This window comes from Myotis yumanensis, unplaced genomic scaffold (genome assembly GCF_028538775.1).
Source record: "Myotis yumanensis isolate MYYU_CA2020_CCGP unplaced genomic scaffold, mMyoYum1.0.hap1 SCAF_120, whole genome shotgun sequence".
NCBI lineage: Eukaryota > Metazoa > Chordata > Mammalia > Chiroptera > Vespertilionidae > Myotis > Myotis yumanensis.
In genome coordinates, this window is record NW_027223871.1 from 59,279 (window position 1) to 79,583 (window position 20,305).

The window sequence follows — 20,305 nt, forward strand, 5'->3', positions numbered from 1 at the left end:
CTATATAGAAATTAATTCTATTCATGTTTAATATAGTTCTTTTAATAGGTGTTTTTCACAGCAGATTGCAAGTTTAATATTGTAGTTGGCTTGCCAGATTCATTTTGAATGCATTTTAATTCTGAACAGCAATTTTTGGGTCACGAGCTGTCACGAGATGAAAATTCATCACATTTATCTAATAACGTTGTTAGGACTTTTCATAGAACTCAAACAGACACAGATTTCTTGATCTAAGCTCCTGTGTATGTGGATCATAAGAAAGTGAGTGGGTGGCAGCTTCAAAGATCAACAAGTCCCTGATCTCTCTATTTGTTGAATGTCTGAGTTTGTTTCTTTTGCAGAAGGCTCTCTTCTCAGGATACAAGTGGGCTTTATCTAGAAGGGAAATGAGTGCTACATATTCAGGCCTCTTTGACTGAAAAGCTAATCGATCCATTTTGGTTATGCCCAGGATCCCAGAAATTACTTCATGTTGGCAGAACTGATGGCACGTTAGAACGCTTTAGGGATGGGAGAAATTGGCTGGCAGGATGCAAATGCTCTTCTTAGCTATACTAGGAAGTGTTGACTTTGATATAGTCTTTCTCCTAATGATAAGGTAGCAAGTTGTTTTCAACTTGAGCACCAACTCTATTTGGTCATGATTGTCTGAGTCACTATGCAAAAATAGATTTTTACAAAGATTCTGACCCTCCCTGAGCTCTGATTGCCTCAATGGGGCTAAGTATTGGGGTCTGTTTGTAATGTCTAAGGCAGTGGTTCTCAACCTTCCTAATGCCGTGACCCTTTAATACAGTTCCTCATGTTGTGGTGACCCCCAATTTCATTGTTACAAATTGAACATAATTACAGGATAGTGATTAATCACAAAAACAATATGTAATTATATATGTGTTTTCCGATGGTCTTAGGCGACCCCCGTGAAAGGGTCGTTCGACCCCCCAAAGGGGTTGCGACCCACAGGTTGAGAACTGCTGCTCTAAGGGACCAGAAAGAGGATGTTGACTACAATGCTGTGTAGTTATCATCTCTGGATAAGATAATCCTAACAAATTACTGAGAGCATGGAGCCAACTCTACCCATGCCCCTGGTTTTCATAGATGCCCTTAACAAGAAAATTTGCAGCTACTGTCCTGCCAACTGCTTAATGTGCAGGTGAGAAAACTAAGATCCAGTCAAAGGTAGACAGTAAAGTATTTAGTTTAAATAGTAAAATGCTATTTAACAGCATAATCAGGATGAAAACCCAGGTTTCAAGATCTGTGACTGCATACTTATAAAATCATACACTGGTTCTGATAGGGGAGATCAACATTGAGTTACTGGTGACAAATTATTTTTACCTAACTCTCCGCAATCTATACTCGTTCTGTGAACCAGTGTAATACATTAACTGCAGCTGAAAAGACCTCTTCAAGAGTATTCAAGAAGGCAACTAAAAGCTACCCCAGTAAACTAGATCCACAGGTAGCTTATTTTCTTCAGTGCTTGTTCTCTGTCTTTGCCCAAAGAACCGTGTTCTGTTTCAGGAGATATTTATTTGGTAGTATTTTAGTTGCAAAGGAGGTAAGGTCTTGTGATATCTTAAAAATTCCCATGTGAAAGCTGTATTTATTTATTTTTTAAGTGAATATTGCACTTTAAAAAAAAACGACAGGTACAGAACTGATTTCATTGTTTTACTCCTCTTCTGGTTCTCGAAAAAATTCTTTCAAATTTCCACATTGTTCTCACTATCAGCCTTTCTGGAGGGCCCAAAGATGACCTTCAATGTATTTTCTGAAGATGCCACTTCATTCTCAGAGAAATTCATAGTCAGTTTCTCTTTCCTTTGAGAAGGAGGGGTTTCTATGATGGAACCAGGCAGATTGGGGAGGTCATTTGTAGAATCATCATCTTCCAAAGAAAGGGTAGACTGATAGGAAAATTGTAGGTTATTCTTTAAGATTAAGATGTCTTTTCTCAAAGAAGAGTCCCTTAAAATTACAGAATCAGTTTTTCCTATTCAACATAACTCAATACAGTCCTTATAATGGCCCAGGTCCTACTGTGTTCTCTCTCCCCATTATCTCTCTGATATTATCTCTCACTACTCTCCTCTTTTTTGTTACTCTCCTGCATTTTTTTGTTGCCTACCTCATATGTTTTGCTTCTTCTTTGCCTGAAACACTTTTCCTCCAGGTTTTCTTCCATTGGCTTAATCCTTCCATTTCAGTCTTTACTCAAAGTGAGGCCCTCACTGACTCTCCTATTTAATATTTCACAATCCCCCCTCCACAAAATTCCAATATCCCTTCCATAATTTTCTTTTTCCCCCAGATGTCTTTTACCACCTACAACACCCAATATTTACTTATTTGTTTTGCTTATTGTGGCTCCCCTTCTACCCATTAAAATATAAGCTCCTGAAGGCACATGTATTTGTCTATTTCATGTACTATTGTATTGCATATTCTGCCCAGCCTACCATCTGGTAGCAGAGCTAGTGTAAAAGCTACCAAAGATTAAATAAATACATTGTATACATAAAGACAGCACAGGGATATTTCTGGTCTCTTCTTTTTGCATTTAAATTCTCCTTGGCACCTATGCAAGATACTTAAGCCGCCTCCAGAATGAATTTCCACGTGATTTATTTATCCCAAACTCAAGTTGCTCCCCAGGAGCCTTGCATGCCCAGGGACATAATATCTCCAACAGACTTTGCTGTGATTGTGAACTGAAGGGCAACAGGGAGGGACTTGCAAGAGACCACAAATACTCATCAACTCAGTGGCAAAGCCCTTCCAACTGATTGCCAGATGCACAGCACGAATGCCTGGCTGGTTGGTTACATTTTCACTTCTCAGTAAAATGCCTTATAGTATAGGAATGTCTATAGCAACACGAAAGTATTCATGTAGCTAACGGACAAGGAGGATTTCAGGCACTAGGACAAACATGTCTGTCTTTGGCACTTAAGGCATAATGGAATTTGTACATTGGAGATCACACAGTCCTGGCACAATGGAATTGCATATTCTGTTGGAGGTCACACTCTGACAAGCATCTTATAAAAATTTAGGGATGCATCATCCATATCAGTATCTTTTCTTTGTTTCTCACCTGGTTCTTTACCGAACTAATCTTTATCCTGTCACCCTACTTTTGAACATAAGTAAGATGACCAGCTATTATCTTCTTCTTACGATAAATATTTATGGTATTTATCTAATTTGATCACTTTCTGAGTTTTGAAAATCCTCCTCTCTGATTTGCACGAATAGCCACTGCTTCCTAGCATTTCCAGCGTGGCTCACTAGCCACACCCAACTCCGCAGTTCCTACTTTTAGGTCGGCCTCGCCACAAAGTATTATTTAATGGTTAGTGCTCTCTAGAATTTATGTATCCTTGGTATTTTCTTCTTGTTTCTCTATACAGTCTCCCTGGATAATTACATTCAGAACTTCAGATCAAAGATTCCTAAACTATATTTCCATCTGAGATATTCTCCTGAACTCCAGTTCTTTCATTACAACTACACAGGAGTCATGGAATATCCCTCAAGCATCTTATACCCAATTGTTAATACCCAGCACTTCCCATCACAATTGCTCTTATTTCCATGTTTTCTACCATTGTAACACCAGAATTCCCCAAAGTAACTAATTCTGTACTCTTCCTTTTCTCCTTTCATTCAAAACATCACCAAGTCTTTGCACCAAGTCTAATCCGTTCTCATGCCCACATTACTGCCTTAGGATGGGTCCTTTTTTCTCATATAGTATCTTACTATAACCTACTATCAAATCCATTCTTCATCATAATATCTGAGGTGAAGCTCTAAAGAGCATACTTTTGAATATCATATTCTCTCTTTGTAAAACTTTTTAATACAGCTATTTCCTTTTCTCATAGAATGAAGCCCAAACTCATTTTCATGGCAAAGTCTTCCACCATCACATCTTTCCTAACTCCATCCTTATTTCTTGTCATCATGTCCTCCTTTGCACACGATTATCATCTGAGATCTAATTTCTTTAGATTTTCCATGCCTCTCACCCTTGTCACATACTGATCCATCTATATTAAATACCCATATTCTACTTCTTTTTCAAGGTAACTCTTTTTCCAATTTCAAATCTTGGCCAGGCATTGCCTACTATAAGAACCCTTCCTTTGACACCCACCTCACACAAGTAGTTTTCCTTTGGGGCCCTTCATATTCCTCTATGAATGTATTTAACCTGAATATTGCAACTTTTTGAAGGCAATAACAGAATTGTAGCTTTTATCTCCGTATACCCATTCCCTAGAACTGTTCTTGTTACCTAGAACACCATCAAAAAATGTTCAATGAATGAATAAATGTATTCAAGATGTAGTTGGGAAAATAAATTATAATAAACCAGAAGTCCAGTGCATGAAATTGTGCGTGGGGAGGGTCTCTAGTGGTTGCCGGCTGCCGGCCGGGGCCTCCCTTCCCCAGCTGCCAGCCATTGGCCAGGGCCACCCTTCCCCAGGTGCCAGCTGCTGGCCAGGGCCTTCCTTCATTCCACGCCACCCGCCCTGGTGGTCAGCACACATCTCATATTTTAACATTAAAGAATTGTATGTGGTAATAAAAAGATTCACTACAGTTGTTTGCAAATAATTTAATGACCAAGTCGTAGCTACTTCTAGTTTTCAAAAGGTACCAAAGAACTATGTACGTTTCCACAACATCACATCATAATGATAACAATTAACATGTGTACTTAATTATAGTCTCTATATTCATTTTCCCTTTTTTATTTTCTTATATTTTATTTTATTGTTTAAGGTATTACAAATAAAGGGTATCCCAAAATTCACCCAAGACATACTTTTGATAGAAAACACATGTTTATAATTAAAAATTGCAAATTTTGAGAGGGTGCAGGCCAGGCTGAGGGACCTCACCGGTGCACGATTGGGGCCAAGGAGGGATGTGGGAGGTTGGCCAGCTGGAGGGGGACCACAGGAGGGATCCAGGGCATGTCCAGCCTGTCTCACTCAGTTCCAATCAGCCGGATCCCAGCAGCAAGCTAACCTACCAGTCAGAGCGTCTGTCCCCTGGTGGTAAATACATGTCATAACAAGCAGTTGAGTGGCCTGAGCGTATCATTAGCATATTATGCCTTGATTGGTTGAATGGACAACTAGATGCTTAGCATATTAGGCTTTTATTATATAAGATACTTTAATAACAAACATGAGCCCCTTACACAGTCATAATCAGGTGGGGGTGTGAGATAGTGGGCTTAATAAATCAAGATGATAAAAATCTAACCCTGCCTTGCTCCCCCAAATTTATAGAAAATTTCTGAGTATTTGGATGGTTGTATAGTTTCTTTCTCTTTTTTATGTATAGACAAGGTTTTTATAGAACCATTAAGTTTTTGGATCCCACACATTTTTCTTATGGGAGGCATGCTTATACCTGAAGAATGGAGACTGGTTTATGAATTATAAAAAGCCACTTTTGATAAGAAAATGCCGGAGACACCCAAGATGGCGGCATAGGTAAACACCGGAGTTTGCTGCCTCAAACAACCACTTCAAAAATACAACTAAAAGAAGGAACAGACAGCACCCAGAACCACAGGAATGCTGGCTGAGTGGAAATTCTACAACTAGAAGGAAAGAGAAAAGCATACCCAGACTCAGAGGAGGCGCAGTGCGGAAGGAAAATACTAAGGTGCGGAGTGCATGTGAAACGGGCTGGTGGCTGAGGGCGTGGTTGTCATTTTCAATCAGGAGGGAGTCTCAGGCTCTGAGCTCCAGTTCCAGGGGAGTGTGTAGGGACCCAGACTCATACGGGAGAAGCAGGACTGTCTGGCATCAGTCAGAACCCGAGGGCAGCTTTCTCTCCGAGGGGCTTGCAGAGATTACAGGGACATTGAGAAGCAGAGCCTCTGAGGGCAAGACTGAGAGCAGCCATAACTGCTAGCCCCACTGTGTTGATCCTGTGGGACCTTCCCCACCCAAGCCCTGCAGGGAGGCTTTTGCTGGATAGCCTCCGGCAAAGGCTAGATTAGCACCTCCCTAGAGATCCAGGAGCCAGGAAGCCCAGAGGTCAGAGTGGGACCAACCAGTTTGCAGCTCCGTGGAAACATAAGGGACACACTCAGGCGGCAGATTCAGTGAGCACCAAAGCCCCATTGAAGCTAGTCATGCCCCAGAGGGGTGTCTCCAGCACAGAAGTTCTCCCACTACAGACACAGCTGATTCTCAAAGCCAATTGGAGTGGAGGTCAATTCTTCCCAGTGATAACTACAACAATCAAGGCTTACTTACAACATGACTGTGCACAGAGCCCACAAGGGGGTGCACCAAGAGTGTCTACCTCAGGTAATTGGGACACTTAGCACAGAAAGGAACACTATTGACACAGTGAAGCATAAAAAATGCCGAGACAAAGAAACAGGACACAAATGATAGAAATGGAGGAAAGCAAACTGCAGGATATAGAGTTCAAAACCACACTTTTAAGGTCTTTAAAAAACTATCTAGAAGCCGCCGATAAATTTAGTAAGGCCCTCGAAAAGACTGTTGAGATTGCCGATAAATGTTTTGAGATCTTCAAGAAATCTAGTGAGACCCTCGATGTTGTGATAAACAACCAACTAGAAATTAAGCATACACCGACTGAAATAAAGAATATTATACACACTCCCAACAGCAGACCAGAGGATCGCAAGAATCAAGTCAAAGATTTGAAATACGAAGAAGCAAAAAACACCCAACTGGAAAAGCTAAATGAAAAAAGCTTTTTATCCAGCAAAAAGCTATCATTCAGAAGTGAAGGTCAGATAAAGAGCTTCACAGATAAGAAAAAGCTAAAGGAGTTCATCACCACCAAACCAGTATTATATGAAATGCTGAAAGGTATCCTTTAAGAAAAGGAAGAAGAAGAAAAAGGTAAGGATACAAATTATGAACAACAAATACATATCTATCAACAAGTGAATCTAAAAATCAAGTGAATAAATAATCTGATGAACAGTAAGAACTGGTGATTGTAATAGAATCAGGAACATAGAAAGGGAATGGACTGACTAATCTTGGGGTGGGGGAAGGGTGTGGGGGGTGCAGGAAGAGATTGGACAATAATTGTGCCCCTATGGATGAGGAGAGTGGGTGGGGAGTGAGGACGGAGGGTGGGGTGGGAACTGGGTACGGGAAAGTTATGGTGGGAAAAAAGAGGAACCAATGTAATAATCTGAACAATAAAGATTTAATTAAAAAAAATAAAAATAAATAAAAAGCCACTTTTATGAGATTAAAGGATCACACATCAAAAGCCCATTTATTGCCATTACTATTAATGATAACATGGGTGTTATGTTTTATGGGATTTTGGCCTAGAAGAGCATTCCTCATCTTCAAAGCACTTACAAACGCTGACACACTTAGCGTATAAGATTTTAATAGCTTTGAAGAAAAATATTTAATGGTAAAATATGATTTTATAATCAACTTTCCTAATGCTTATTCACAAAATAATGTGACTACGAGTGTCATTATTGTAATAGTATTTGCCACAGAATGACAATTAGCAAATTTATAGTGAATATTAGCACTTTCCATTTAAATTATTTTTACTCATAATGACTATCCAGACTTTCCTTATAATCAAATCTCATTCCATTTCAATTCATTAAGATGTTTATGTCCATTAAATTGCAGCAGAATGGACCAACAACAAAGCAAAACTATTTTTTTTACAGGAAGCAACAGTTTAGACAATATTTTTTAATTGCACTGAAATAAATACCACATTCCGTGTTCCTCAAACCTTTTTCCAATACCTTAGTTAAAAGCTCCATTTAAATATGATGTTAATAGATCCAGAGAGATGGAAGCATGGAACAGACTGTTGAATCTCAGAGGGAAAATGGGGAGGGTGGATGGGCAGGAAGAGATCAATCAAAGAACTTGTATGCATTTATGCATAACCCCTGGACACAGAAAATAGGGTGGTGAAGGCCTGGGTAGGGGGCAGGGTTGGCTAGGTGAAGTCAATGGGGGAAGCAGGGGGACATATGTAATACTTTCAACAATAAAGATTTTAAAAAGAAACAAACAAATAAACATGGTGTCTAGCATCTTATCTTTAGCAAATCCCTATTTAAATGACTGTGAAATACAATGTTTTCTGGTGTTTACCTGATGGTCAGTGAAAATGTGCACATAAGTACATTTACATAAATGCCATAAATCTGATCGATCTAGTTCCTATCCTACTTTGTTGCTTAGCAAGTAGTCCAGACTTGTCTGAGGAACCACCTCCCTAATTAGTCTCTCCAGGGACCCACACAGTGTGAGCGGTTCCTGCATGTGGCGGGCCTGCAGCGCAGATGCCCAGGCCTCCTGTGGGATCACCGCTCTGGCAGTGCTTCTCCTCTGCTGATCAGCTGACTTTCTCCTGCTCACTCTGTGCAGCCCATGGAGCTTCCGGATCACTGGGCTCCAGGTTCACCTGGAGGGCTGCATGTGGTTCTGTGAACACTGAGGAAACAGGGCCATTTTAATGTAAAGGGCGGGTCATGGAGACGGGAAGACCCTATATTGGGGATGGGCAAACACAGCTTCAACCTGTCCATGGAACTACGAATCCCTCCCCAATATCCAGGCCCAGCTACCCAGCTGCACCTGGATTGGCCAAGACTCTTCTGGAATTCTGAGTTATTATGTAGAGCCCCAGTCTGACTCTGGTGGAGACCTCGAGTCCATCAGAAAACTGAGAATTCAATTGTGGAAACTGTTCCATGGTGCTGCCCTCTATGCAAATCCAAGTTCACAGTCAGGCAGCTGTTTCAGTGCCTCTAAAGCAGTGGTTCTCAAACTGTGGGTCACAACCCCTTTGGGGGTCAAACGACCCTTTCACAGGGGTCACCTAAATACATCCTGCATATCATATATTTACTTTATGATTCATCACAGTAGCAACATTACAGTTACGAAGTAGCAACCACAACAATTTTATGGTTGGGGGTCACCACAACATGAGGAACTGTATTAAAGGGTCGTGGCATTAGGAAGCTGAGAACCGCTGCTCTAAATAGTCCCCAGCAGTTAAGAAGCTCCTTAAGGGAATTCTCAGGGCCAGGGCTCTCCCTGGATACCCCCAGAGCATCAGGATTTCCCATCAGATGTCCACTGGTTCCTGCTGAGTGATTTGCTTCCACAAATTGGAAATGCCTGATACTTAGAGTGCTTAAATTATAAATATTACCATGCTGTGTGTTACTCTAAACCTGAGCACTAAATGAAGCTATCAAAATATAATAAGAGGATCTCCTTTCAAGATGAACATTGGATTTAGAGTGGCGACAAATAGATTTCATTAAAGGAAATGAAGGGAAATATAAATGGGTATTTCCTAAATCCCTATGATGTTTTAAACTCTATACCAGGTGCTTCTATAAGATAATCATTTCACACGTTAGGATAGAAAGTATGTTCTGAAATGACGTGCTTGTACTTTAGAAACAGCTAAAATATCCTCTAACTCATGTAGCATAGTAAAAAAACAATCAATCAAAAATAACAACAACGACAACTTAGGCTCTATAATCTGACTACCTGGGTTTGAATCACAACTCTGCTATTTACTGCTTAAATTCTCCCTTTCCTTAACTTAAAAAGAAGGAACTTTAAAGCCTTCTTTTGTAAAGAGTTCCTGCTACTAAAATGAAATCGGCAAGCGCTCATTTTTTACTAGTTGAACATTCGCCTTATAAATTAAAAATGTTCAGGCATAATTAGCAAGTTTTTGTTGGAGAGGATAAATTCTGTCTTCCAAGCTGAGGTATATCCTTACTAAATAATAAAAGGGTAATATGCAAATCGACTGAATGGCGGAACAACTGATGCATACTGACCACTAGGTGGCAGACGCTCAACACAGGAGTTGCCCCCTGGTGGTCAGTGCACTCCCAAAGGGGAAGCACCTCTCAGCCACAAGCCTGGCTGATGGCTGGTGAGCGCAGCAGCCTGCCTCTGCAGCAGCACTAAGGATGTCCTACTACTGGCTTAGGCCCGCTCCCCGCCATCAGTCGGACATCCCCTGAGGGCTCCTGGACTGCAAAAGGGCTCAGGCCAGGCTGAGGGGACTGTCCCACCAAGTGTACAAATATTGTGCACTGGGCCTCTAGTAAGAGAATAAAATCCTCTAACACTTAAGAGTCCCTGCAGTCAAGGTCAGCCCTTCATCTCTCAGTCTCAGGGCTCAGGTAGGATTTGCTGTTTTAATATAATTCCTTATCTTATGAGAATTATTCATAAAGCCAACACTTCTTTTTCTTTGTCTTGCAACTAGAGCCCATTCTACAAACTATCTGAACTGACAACATCCAATGGGCCACAATGTCCCACTTTGGGTGCTGAATTCTCTCCATGTCCACAGACACCTTGAAAACTGTGTTGCTTGGTTTGGGGACTCCAGTGTGAAGGCCGTGCCCATATACCTTGTGTGTGTGTGTGTGTGTGTGTGTGTGTGTGTGGAAGGGAGGGCTGTGCTTCATGAAATCAGGTGTGTATTCTGGGAATCAGGCATCCTGTCCTCGCTTGAGTTAAGTTCTGCTGAGTCAACATAAATTCCCGATGGATGCAGCGTCCATGCTTCTGGTCTAGGCCTGTCCTGTTTGTACCTGAAGAAAAAGTGCCCTTGGTCCCCTATACTTCACCCTGCAACATCAGCTCCCTTGGCTGGAAGCCCCTCCCCTCCCACCCAGACTCTGGTCTTGAAGTTTGCCCTCTGGAACTGTGTGCTCAGGCTGATCCTCCATTTCCAACTTTCTCCTTCCTCTCCAACCCAGTGAAAGAGTATAGTTCTTGTTTCCCATAGCAGAGCAGTCTCTTTTCATTTTAGAAAAGATGTGATAAACTGATCTACTCCAGAGAAGTAGCTGCTAATTGCATGGTCCTCCCCTAGCAATGTTGTTCATTTGCCAGGGAATTATGAGTGTAGAAGTGTTGACCTGAAAGGCCTACCAAGTGCCCATCCGGTTTCTCAATGCAGGCAAAGGAGAACCAGGCAGGGATCTCTTCAAGTGGCCTCTGGGACCGCCTTCCTCACCCTCCTCCAGCTCTGATATTTGGGAGTTTTTGTTTCTGTAGTATCATTACTGTGGCAATGTTTTCATTCTTTATATATTGTAATGTTCATTATGCTTTGTGTTACTATAATTCCTCATCTATTTATGAGAATTATTCGTAAAGCCAACACTTTTTCTTTGTCTTACCCAGCCACTATACAAAAACAGAAATGATTTAAATCTCTATAGCTATTTGTAAATAATAACATCTTAGCTGTTTGCATAATAATAACTGATTTGTAGAAACTCAGTTGTACAAATGTACGGCTTTACTACTCAGTAAGTGCACGGAGAACTCAGTTCTATGATTTCTGCAGAGGTTAGCATTTCTCCGCTTTTTACCATATGATCATTTTTCTCCACTTCCCCAGAGGGCATATCTTGATGGAGGTTTCTCCTATTAGCCGCGTAGCGTTTAGGAGACAGTAGCATTTACTCCTGTCAACTTCTCCTTGAGCATCCTTGGACTCAGTGCTCAGGAACTGGGGGTAGCTGACAGCTTCTTTCTGCACTGACCTATCTCACTTCCTTCAGCAATCTGGGGCCAGCGGTCTTCACCCCACTTCCTTTTCATGGCTATGTCTAGTCACATTGTCCCACAGGATGCTGTCCTAACTGTATTATGTTCCATCCTGGAACATATAACTACCAAATGAAAAATAACTCAATTAAAGCTGGGCAAAAATCAGGAAACGTGAAACCCTTTCACTGTAATGTTACCCCAGCACAGAGCACACAGCGGAGTTTTCCTGTCAATTCTGAGACTCCCAGACAGTTTTCCACTGCGCTGCTCAGCTTCCCATCGGTGGGATAAATAGGAAGGAACGTGGGATGCCTAGAGTAGCAGGCATAGGAACCACAGTTTCTAACAGAATATGTAGAAAATGGGGCCTATTAATATCTAAGAATATGCAGGAAATTTTACAAGATGCCTTAATTAGAATCATTCCTTATTCCTGCAGGACTCAGGTCCTCGCCTACATAGAAGAAAATGGAGCTAGTTCTATAAAAATAGACTAATGACTTTGGTGTTGATTTATGTCTATTGTAAATATACTAGACATGTCACTGGCCAAACATGTGCAGCATTTAAATAGTTCTAGAGAATGACACAGCACCTCCTTATGGGATTGTGTTTTCACATCTTGTGAGCAGTGCATCAATTAGATTTTAGGAAAAACACTCTGCGAAGAACCTGTTCTTTCAATACAAGCTTCTCCAAGTCTTTTTTGGGAGGGCCATGGTTACAATTTTTGTAAATTCAATCATTGTTATCTTGTAAAGGCCCTCATTTTGTTTTAACATTTTTTCACTTTTTTATGACAATAAATGGTTTGAAGATGATTTTTGTGTGTGTGTCATATTGCTTATTTGGTGTCCGTATATAACACAAAACGAATGTGTGTACATACAATTAAAAACATACACATTGGAACATAATTCAGGCACACAAACTGAATTTTATAAAACTGGTTTTATAGAGAGAGAGCCATAACGGAAATTTTCAAAACACTGATGTAGGTTACTATTAAGATCAGTAGGAATGAGCAAGTTCTAACTGGGAGGTTATGCTAACAGACCTCATTTGCACATCTTAGGTAGGCTGGAGTGTTTATCTGGAAGATTCCATGTAATTTCTGTGGGTACTTTTAACTGGAGATTAGTACTGATGACCTCTTAGATTACTGATACCAAAAGATACAGAAAAACTGGAAGTATCTATACTAATAAAAGCCTAGGTGGCTCTCTGGCCCTTGGACCCTTACATCATCACAAGATGGATGACTAAAGATGGCTGGCAGGGAGGACAGTTGGGGGTGATCAGGCTGGCAGGGGAGGGCAGTTGGGGGTGAGCAGGCAAGCAGGGGAGGGCATTTGGGAGCAAACAGGCTGGCAGGGGAGGACAGTTGGGGGCGATCCGGCATGCAGGCAGGCGAGCATTTCGAAGCCAGCAGTCCCGGATTGTGAGAGGGATGTCTGACTGCCAGTGTAGGCCCAATCCTGGTCCCAGATTGGAGAGGGTGCAGGCTGGATTGACCGACACCCTCTCCCTCCCCCCACCCCAGTGCATGAATTTCATGCACCGGGTCTCTAGTAGTATTAATATTAGCCCCCTTACATCCAAGGATATTACTGCTGCAGATCCCTGCTCCTGGGAGTCCCCAAAGGGTCCTTCTTGTACTTAAGGAAAAACTTACCTTTTTAGGAAAAAAATCAGCACCATGTGAAGCCTAAGTGAATCAGGGCTTCTTTTTTACTGAAGTGCATTTCTAATCTAGTGATATGTAAGAGTAATCTTCATTTTCTGATGAAAAAAAAAGGCTTGCTAGTGATCTTCCCGGGTTCAGTGACTGGTACTCCTCCCCATTTCTAAGGCATGTGGTGTGCCATACATTGTGTTTAACTACAAAGGAGATGAGACATACCTCTATTTAGTCATTGATTCTGTAAATATTTATTGGATACCTACTGTTTGTTGGGAATCTATTTGTGCTAGATGCTTTTGTAGGAGTGAGGCAGAGACAGACTCAGCCTCCTGTAGCTTATACTCTAAGAGGGAAAAAAGGTCATCAAATACGTAAATAAGATGCTTATAGATCACTAGAGGTCTGGTGCACAAAATTCGTGCACACTTCGGGGAGGGGGGCCCTCAGCCTGGCCTGTGCCCTCTTGCAGTCTGGGAGCTCTTGGGGGCTGGCTAACTGTGTGCAGAAGGACCCATGGGGAGCGTGCCTAAGCTGGCAATCCTCAGTGCTGCCATGGAGGCGGGAGAGCCTCCAGCCACTGCCGCTGCACTCTCCAGCTGTGAGTGCAGCTTTTGGCTGAGAGGCACTCCCACTGTGGGAGCACACTGACCACCAGGTGCAGCTCCTGGGTTGAGCGTCTGCCCCCTGGTAGTCAGTGAACATTATAATGACCAGTTGTTCCACCGCTCAGTCTATTTGCATATTAGCCTTTTATGCCTGTGGGATCTGGACAAAACCAGCCCTTCAACGACCCCTGAGGGGTTCTGGATTGCAAGAGGGCACAGGCTAGGCCAAGGGACCCCACCGGTACATGATTGGGGCTGGAGAGGGACACGGGAGGTTGACCAGCTAGGGAGGGACTGCAGGAGGGCTCCAGGGCATGTCTGGCCTGTCTTGCTCAGTCCCAATTGGCCAGACCACAGCAGCAAGCTCACCTACTGGTGCGAGCATCTGCCCCCTAATGGTCAGTGCTTGCCATAGAGACTGGTTGACAGATCAACTGTCTCCCCCTGGTGTTCAGTGCGTGTCATAGTGAGTGGTTGAGTGGCCTTAGCATATCATTAACATATTACTCTTTTTAAAAATATATATTTTATTGATTTTTTTTACAGAGAGGAAGGGAGAGAGATATTTAGAAACATCAATGAGAGAGAAACATGGATCAGCTGCCTCCTGCACATCTCCCACTAGGGATGTGCCCGCAACCCAGGTACATACCCTTGACCAGAATCGAACCTGGGACCTTTTAGTTCACAGGTCAACATTCTATCCACTTACCCAAACTGGTTTCGGCTTACATAGTACAGTTTGATTGGTTGAACAAATTACCGGATGACCGGCCACTTCCCATATTAAGGCTTTTATTATATAGGATAGTAAATGCCATGAAGGTGATTTAAAAGGGCCATGCCCAAGAAGGTATTGCGGTCGGGGGTAGTGCTAGTTTACGCAGGATTGTTAGGGGTGACATGCCGAGAAGATGGGAGTTTTAATCAAGATGTGAACCAGGAAAAGCAGCTCATGAAAACCTGATGTAAAAGCACATTCTCCACAGGGGTAAGAATAAAGGCAAAGGCTCTGAGGCAGGAATAAACTCAGCATGTTCACAGAAAAGAAAGCGGGCCAATAGGACTGAAAAGTAGTGAATAAAGGGGAGAGGAGGTAAGGATCGGATTCTATAGGGGCTTGAGGAGTATGGCAAGGATTTTAGATTTTCTTCTGGACCCAATGCAAGTCCCTGGAAAGTTCCAGGAAGAGGATTGACATGATCTGGAGCAAAGGATCATTCATATCCCTGAGCATTCCTATCACCAGTTTATTTCTTAACGAACAGTCTGGGCACATGAACTGAAAAGGCTGATGTGTGCTTATGGGATCAATAGGATAGAATATCTCAAGTCAGAATTGTTTGGAGAAAACCTAGGATGAATGTTCACCCTGTCTCTAATTATGCTTAGCCTTCTTCATCTTGTCATGGGGAATAAAAAGACTGGATTCTTTGGTCTGTCTGATTTAGAGGAGGTGTTTCTTAAGGGTTATTTAATAGAAATTTGAAGGAGTTCCCAAAGGAGTTGGGAGCAGATGACACAGCAGGGCTCATAAACAGGTTTTTATCAGTGTCACCACCATTGTGAAGCAATGGGTTGAGAGTTCACCCCTTCCCACTCCTCTCACTTTCTCCATTATCACTGTTCCCTTTGCACCTCACTCTTTCTCTTTCACACCCTATTAGCACTCTATTACAGTTGAGGAAAGGTGTTACCCAAATTTCAGCTTTCTTCTCAGTAGTAACTCAGGATTTAGGTAACACTGGTATTTCTCTCTCCTACCCCTTCCTTTCCCCCTTTCTTTTCCCCCTGTTTCTTCCCTTTCTTTTCCCTCCTCTCTCCCAAATCCTTTTCTAGTAGAAGCCCACCCAGGACTTCAGAAAGTCCCACACCACAAATGTTTAACATTCACCAAGGTAGAGAAACAGTTTCTGAAAAAGATGATTGATGATTTTTTTTTTCTGGATCATCACGTTTATTAGAAAATTTGGGAGAACCAAATACTGTAATAACAAGCCCCACAAACGTAGGAGCCAAGGAGCAGGGGAAGAAAGGGACACAGGGAAAAGTCCAGTCTCTGAAGTTTCAGTGGGGGCTGAGAAGTGGACTCTCAAGAGAGGGCAGCCTCTCCTCTTGACCGCCAGGGGACGCCAAGCAGTCTTCCAAGCTCAGCAGGCTTTCTGGAAAAGATGTTTCCCAACACCCGACTTGAATACCCATTTTTTTTTTAACCACCCACACCACCCTTTACTTCCCCCAGCTTCTGCTGCAGAAGCAGGACCTAGAATAGGGCTCCAGAGAGGGGTTTTCATTAGAAACTTGCCTGGTTCGCGCTCCGGTCTCCGAAATGCCTTCATTACCTGGGAACCAGGCTCTGGATAGCATTGGGGGAGCTCTAGGTCGCTGCCTCCTAGACTGTGTTGGGGAACAGCTGGGTCGCCGCCTCCCACACAGCGTCAGGGGGCCCTGGGTCGCCTTCTCTTGAACAGCGTCAGGCCCCCGCTGGGTCGTCTTGTCCTGGACATGTTCGGGGACCATTGGTTTGCCTTCTCTTGAACAGCGTCGGGGGACTGCTGGGTCGCAGCCTCCCGGACTTTGTCGGGGGAGGCCTGGAGCCCTGCCACCTGGACTGCAGCGGAGAAGTTCCCTGGCTCGGCCTGCTGGGCCGCGTTCTTCAGCGCACCTTGTGCCGGGCCTTGGCGGTGCTAGTGAGCCAAGTTCATGACGATCTTGGACACATCCTTTCAGCCGTTTGCACGCCTCCATTGTCGGCTACACCACGTGCTCTCTCCTGGAACTGGCAGCGTTTCTTTCTGGCGCCGCTGTCCCTGAGCTGGTTATGTCCATCCTCTGGCTTAGCTCCCGGACCACGTGCCCCGCCTTCCTGGAGCTCTCACCTGCACCATCGAGTTAACTGTGCTCCCGCCTTCACCGTTCAAGATTTTAAAACATTACATGGGTTGGACTTTCGTCCTTTTAAATCCCTTCTTCTTGGGGGGTGCCCCACAGCATGTGCATTTTAAAATGACTCTCAAGGCCCTTCTAAGCCACCCCGGCCGGCCCTGGCTGTGGCCAGAGGGAGAGACTGGGCTGCCCCCATCAGCCTGCCCAGTGTGGGGGCCGCTTTCATGGGCGGCTCCCCCTTTGGCTCCACCCCTGATGATGGTGCTCAAGACTGGGCTGGGGGTGGCTGTCCTGAACTCAGTGGAGTTGATTGGGGGAGTGGCGGCTATGGCTTCCAGGCTGGGTGGGGGAGTGGTCGCGTTCGACCCCGGGCAGTCTGTGTCTTCCGTCTCCTGCTCAGCCTGCCCAGTGTCTAGGCCGCTTTCCTGCGCGGCTCCCCCTCGGGCTCTACCCCTGCTGATGGTGCTCCTGTGGCTTCTGTTGCGAATGGTGGGGGAGCCCACAGGGCCGCGCTTCAGGACTGGGCTGGGGGTAGCTGTCCTGAACTCAGTGGAGGTGATTGGGGGAGCTGCGGCTATGGCTTCCAGGCTGGGTGGGGGAGTGGTCGCGTTCGACCCTGGGCAGTCCAGGTCTTCCCTCTCCTCCTCAGCCTGCCCGGTGTGGAGGCCGCGTTCATGGGCGGCTCCCCCTGTGGCTCCCCCACTGCTGACACTGCTGTTGCTGCGGCTATTGTTGCCCATGGTGGGGGAGCCCCCTGGGCCGCGCTTCAGGACTGGGCTGGGGGTAGCTGTCCTCATCGCAGGAGGGTCGGCTGGGGCACTGGTGGATATGGTTTCCACCAGGTTGGGTGGGGGAGTGGTCACCTTCGACCCCGGGCAGCCTAGTGAACAGGAAGGCTGTTCAATCTTTTTATCAACTGACTGACCGACCTCCTGGCTGGATAAAATGCTCCTGGCCTCAAGGGAGGGGTAGGGCCTTACCCGGATGGTGCGGCCGGGCATCTTAGGCTGTGTCATCTTTAGGATGCGGTATGTCCCCATCACTCTGTCAAATCTTCTGTTTGTCAGGGACTGCTGGATCTGGTCCTGCTTGAAGCCCAGGCCCAGCATCACTGCGGTGACATGGGGGTCCAAGTCTTCCTGGGGCGGCTCGCTGTAGGGCCGCAGTGGCTCATCCTCCTGGCCCACGTTGAGCCAGCGGTCCTCCATGACCTCTTCCATGGTCGGCCTCTTTTTGGGGTCCAGAGTGAGTAAGCGATTTAACAAATTTTTGCCCCGCCTGCTCACGAAGTTCGGCTCTTCAAACTTCCCCGCCAGGATCTTCTGCCTCTGTCGTACAATGTTGTCCCCCCGGAACGGCACCTGAAAGGACAGAACGGGGCTCATAACCGTGTTCCTAACTCCTCTTCAAGCAAAAGCCATAGAATGTATCAGTTGCTCAGCCAGCCCTTGTCTCAGCCAATAGGAACGCAAGGAAACTAGCCCAAGGCCAAAAGTATGCTAGCCACCTCCTGTCTTTGTGTAACCAGACCCTAGCTGCACCCTACCCGTGCGTCATTAGCCCCCCCCCCCCCCCCCCCCCCCGGCCATCACTCAACCAACCAGAATCAGCCAAATCAGTGGTCTGAGTGAGCCCCCACCCCCTGACCCAAGCCCTATAAATTCTTTGTTCTCTTAGAACTCCGGGCTCTCTCTTGCATCCAGTAATGGAGGCAGGAGGGGGACCAAGTCCCGGGCTTGAATAAAAGACCCTTTGCTTTTGCATCGGAAAAGGCTCCCTGGCCGTGGATTATTGGGGACCCCGAACTCTGGGCATAACACACCTTTCCCGTCAGCATCTTATATAAGGTGACCCCCAAGCTCCAGACGTCAGCTTTGCAGCCATCGTAGTCTTGTCTCTTCAAGAGCTCGGGGGCCATGTAATAGATGGTGCCGCAGAAGGTGCTCAGTTTGTGGCCCTTGGCTTCCTTCCCGAAACCAAAGTCGGCCAGTTTGATGCTCCTGTTGGCATCTAGGAGGATGTTGGCGGGCTTCAGGTCCCGGTGGGCGATGCCCCTGTGGTGGCAGTACTGGAGCGCCGACACCAGCTCCCGGAACGCGGCCCGTGCTTCTCGCTCAGTCAGGGGGCCGGAGGTCTCCAGGTGTTCTCGGAGGTCCCCTCCCCTCACGTACTCCATCACCAGGTAAAACTTGTCCTGGGTGACAATCACCTCAAACAGTGAAGTGATGTTTGGGTGGTTTAAGCTCTCAAGACAATGGGCTTCTTGAGGCAACTCAGAACTGCCCTTTCGATCGATGGTTTTGATAACCACCTCGGTGGCAGTTGGCACGTGCCAGGCCAAGCTCACCGTGGCCCACGCTCCCTTCCCTATCGTTCGCAGGAGCACATAATCGCCAACGAAGTGCACCTGGGGAACGGGAGGGGTGGAAAAGTGGGAAGAGGAGGTTGCCAATTCAGACATGGTGTTCAAAGAACACAAACAAGATCAAACAATGGCAAAAACAAGCAAAGGAGTCCAAGTCCACAGGTCACCACAAGCAGCTTCCTGGGCTATAACGGACGAAATCCTCGGCCCAGGCAGGGCCTTATATAGGAGTGGTTTGCAATTCCATCACAATGGCGCCATCTGAGGTCAGAGCCACAAATGGACCAATCATGGCTGGGGATAAGCCATAGTGCTAGTGGTTTTCTCACTTTTTGGTCTCATGACCTTTATACTCTGGGGAAAAAACAAAAGACACACACTTTTGTTTATGTGGGATATTAGATGGATATTTTATTAAAAAGAAAACGCTATAAGATGCGTGCACGAGGAAAATCTGACTTATTCTCATGCTCCAATTCTCAGTTCAGATATCCCTGATCCATCCATTCCTACCTGCCTCACTCAGGCCATCACATTTGTCATCTCCATAGCATGGACCACAGTGGGGCTGAGCCTTCTTTACTGTCTGTCTTTCCCATGAAGGAAAGAGCATGACTATAGTGTTCCCTGAGTCTAGCACAGTGAGTGGCCATAAAATAAGTGTTTCATAAATGTTTGTTCACTGGATTAACAGAAGAGCTTGTGGTAACAACAGAAAATATGGCCAACTCTTTAATCAAAGGGATTCATAAAAACGTTTTAAAAAACAGTTATGTTCAGTCCTCACTCAGCTTTGGGGGCAGATAAGATGGGACAGAGGAGGGCTGAAGTCTGGGTTTCCAGGTGTGTGGTTGCTTTGTGAGACTGAGGAAAAGCCAGCTGGTAGGAGCCTCGCTGTAAAGATTCAAGAAGATGATTCGTCCTTCCACTGGTACTTGCTAAGGATGTAATAAGTTTGGACCTGCAGTAAGGCTGCAAGGTGTTTTTACCTTTTGAATATCCATTTCCAGATGACACAAAAGACTTCTCTGCATTAACGGATGTCTGCAGAGGTACAAAGGGTGGGGTAATATGTTGGGGCAAATTCTACCCTTTATGGAGGCAGAGAGGGAGCAGGCAGGCTTGAGGACACTGG

At 44.9% G+C, this 20,305-nt stretch overlaps 1 protein-coding gene across 1 annotated transcript; it reads right to left on the reverse strand.

The window, feature by feature from the left end:
* Window positions 1–16,852: 16,852 nt before the first annotated feature.
* On the reverse strand, window positions 16,853–19,266 carry LOC139001180 (serine/threonine-protein kinase MARK2-like). The gene is made up of 2 exons (XM_070402933.1): window positions 18,628–19,266; window positions 16,853–18,166 (listed from the first exon to the last, which is right to left on the reverse strand). Exons 1-2 carry the CDS (start codon window positions 19,264–19,266, stop codon window positions 16,853–16,855), a joined length of 1,953 nt encoding a protein of 650 aa, XP_070259034.1.
* Between the last annotated feature and the right edge of the window lie 1,039 nt (window positions 19,267–20,305).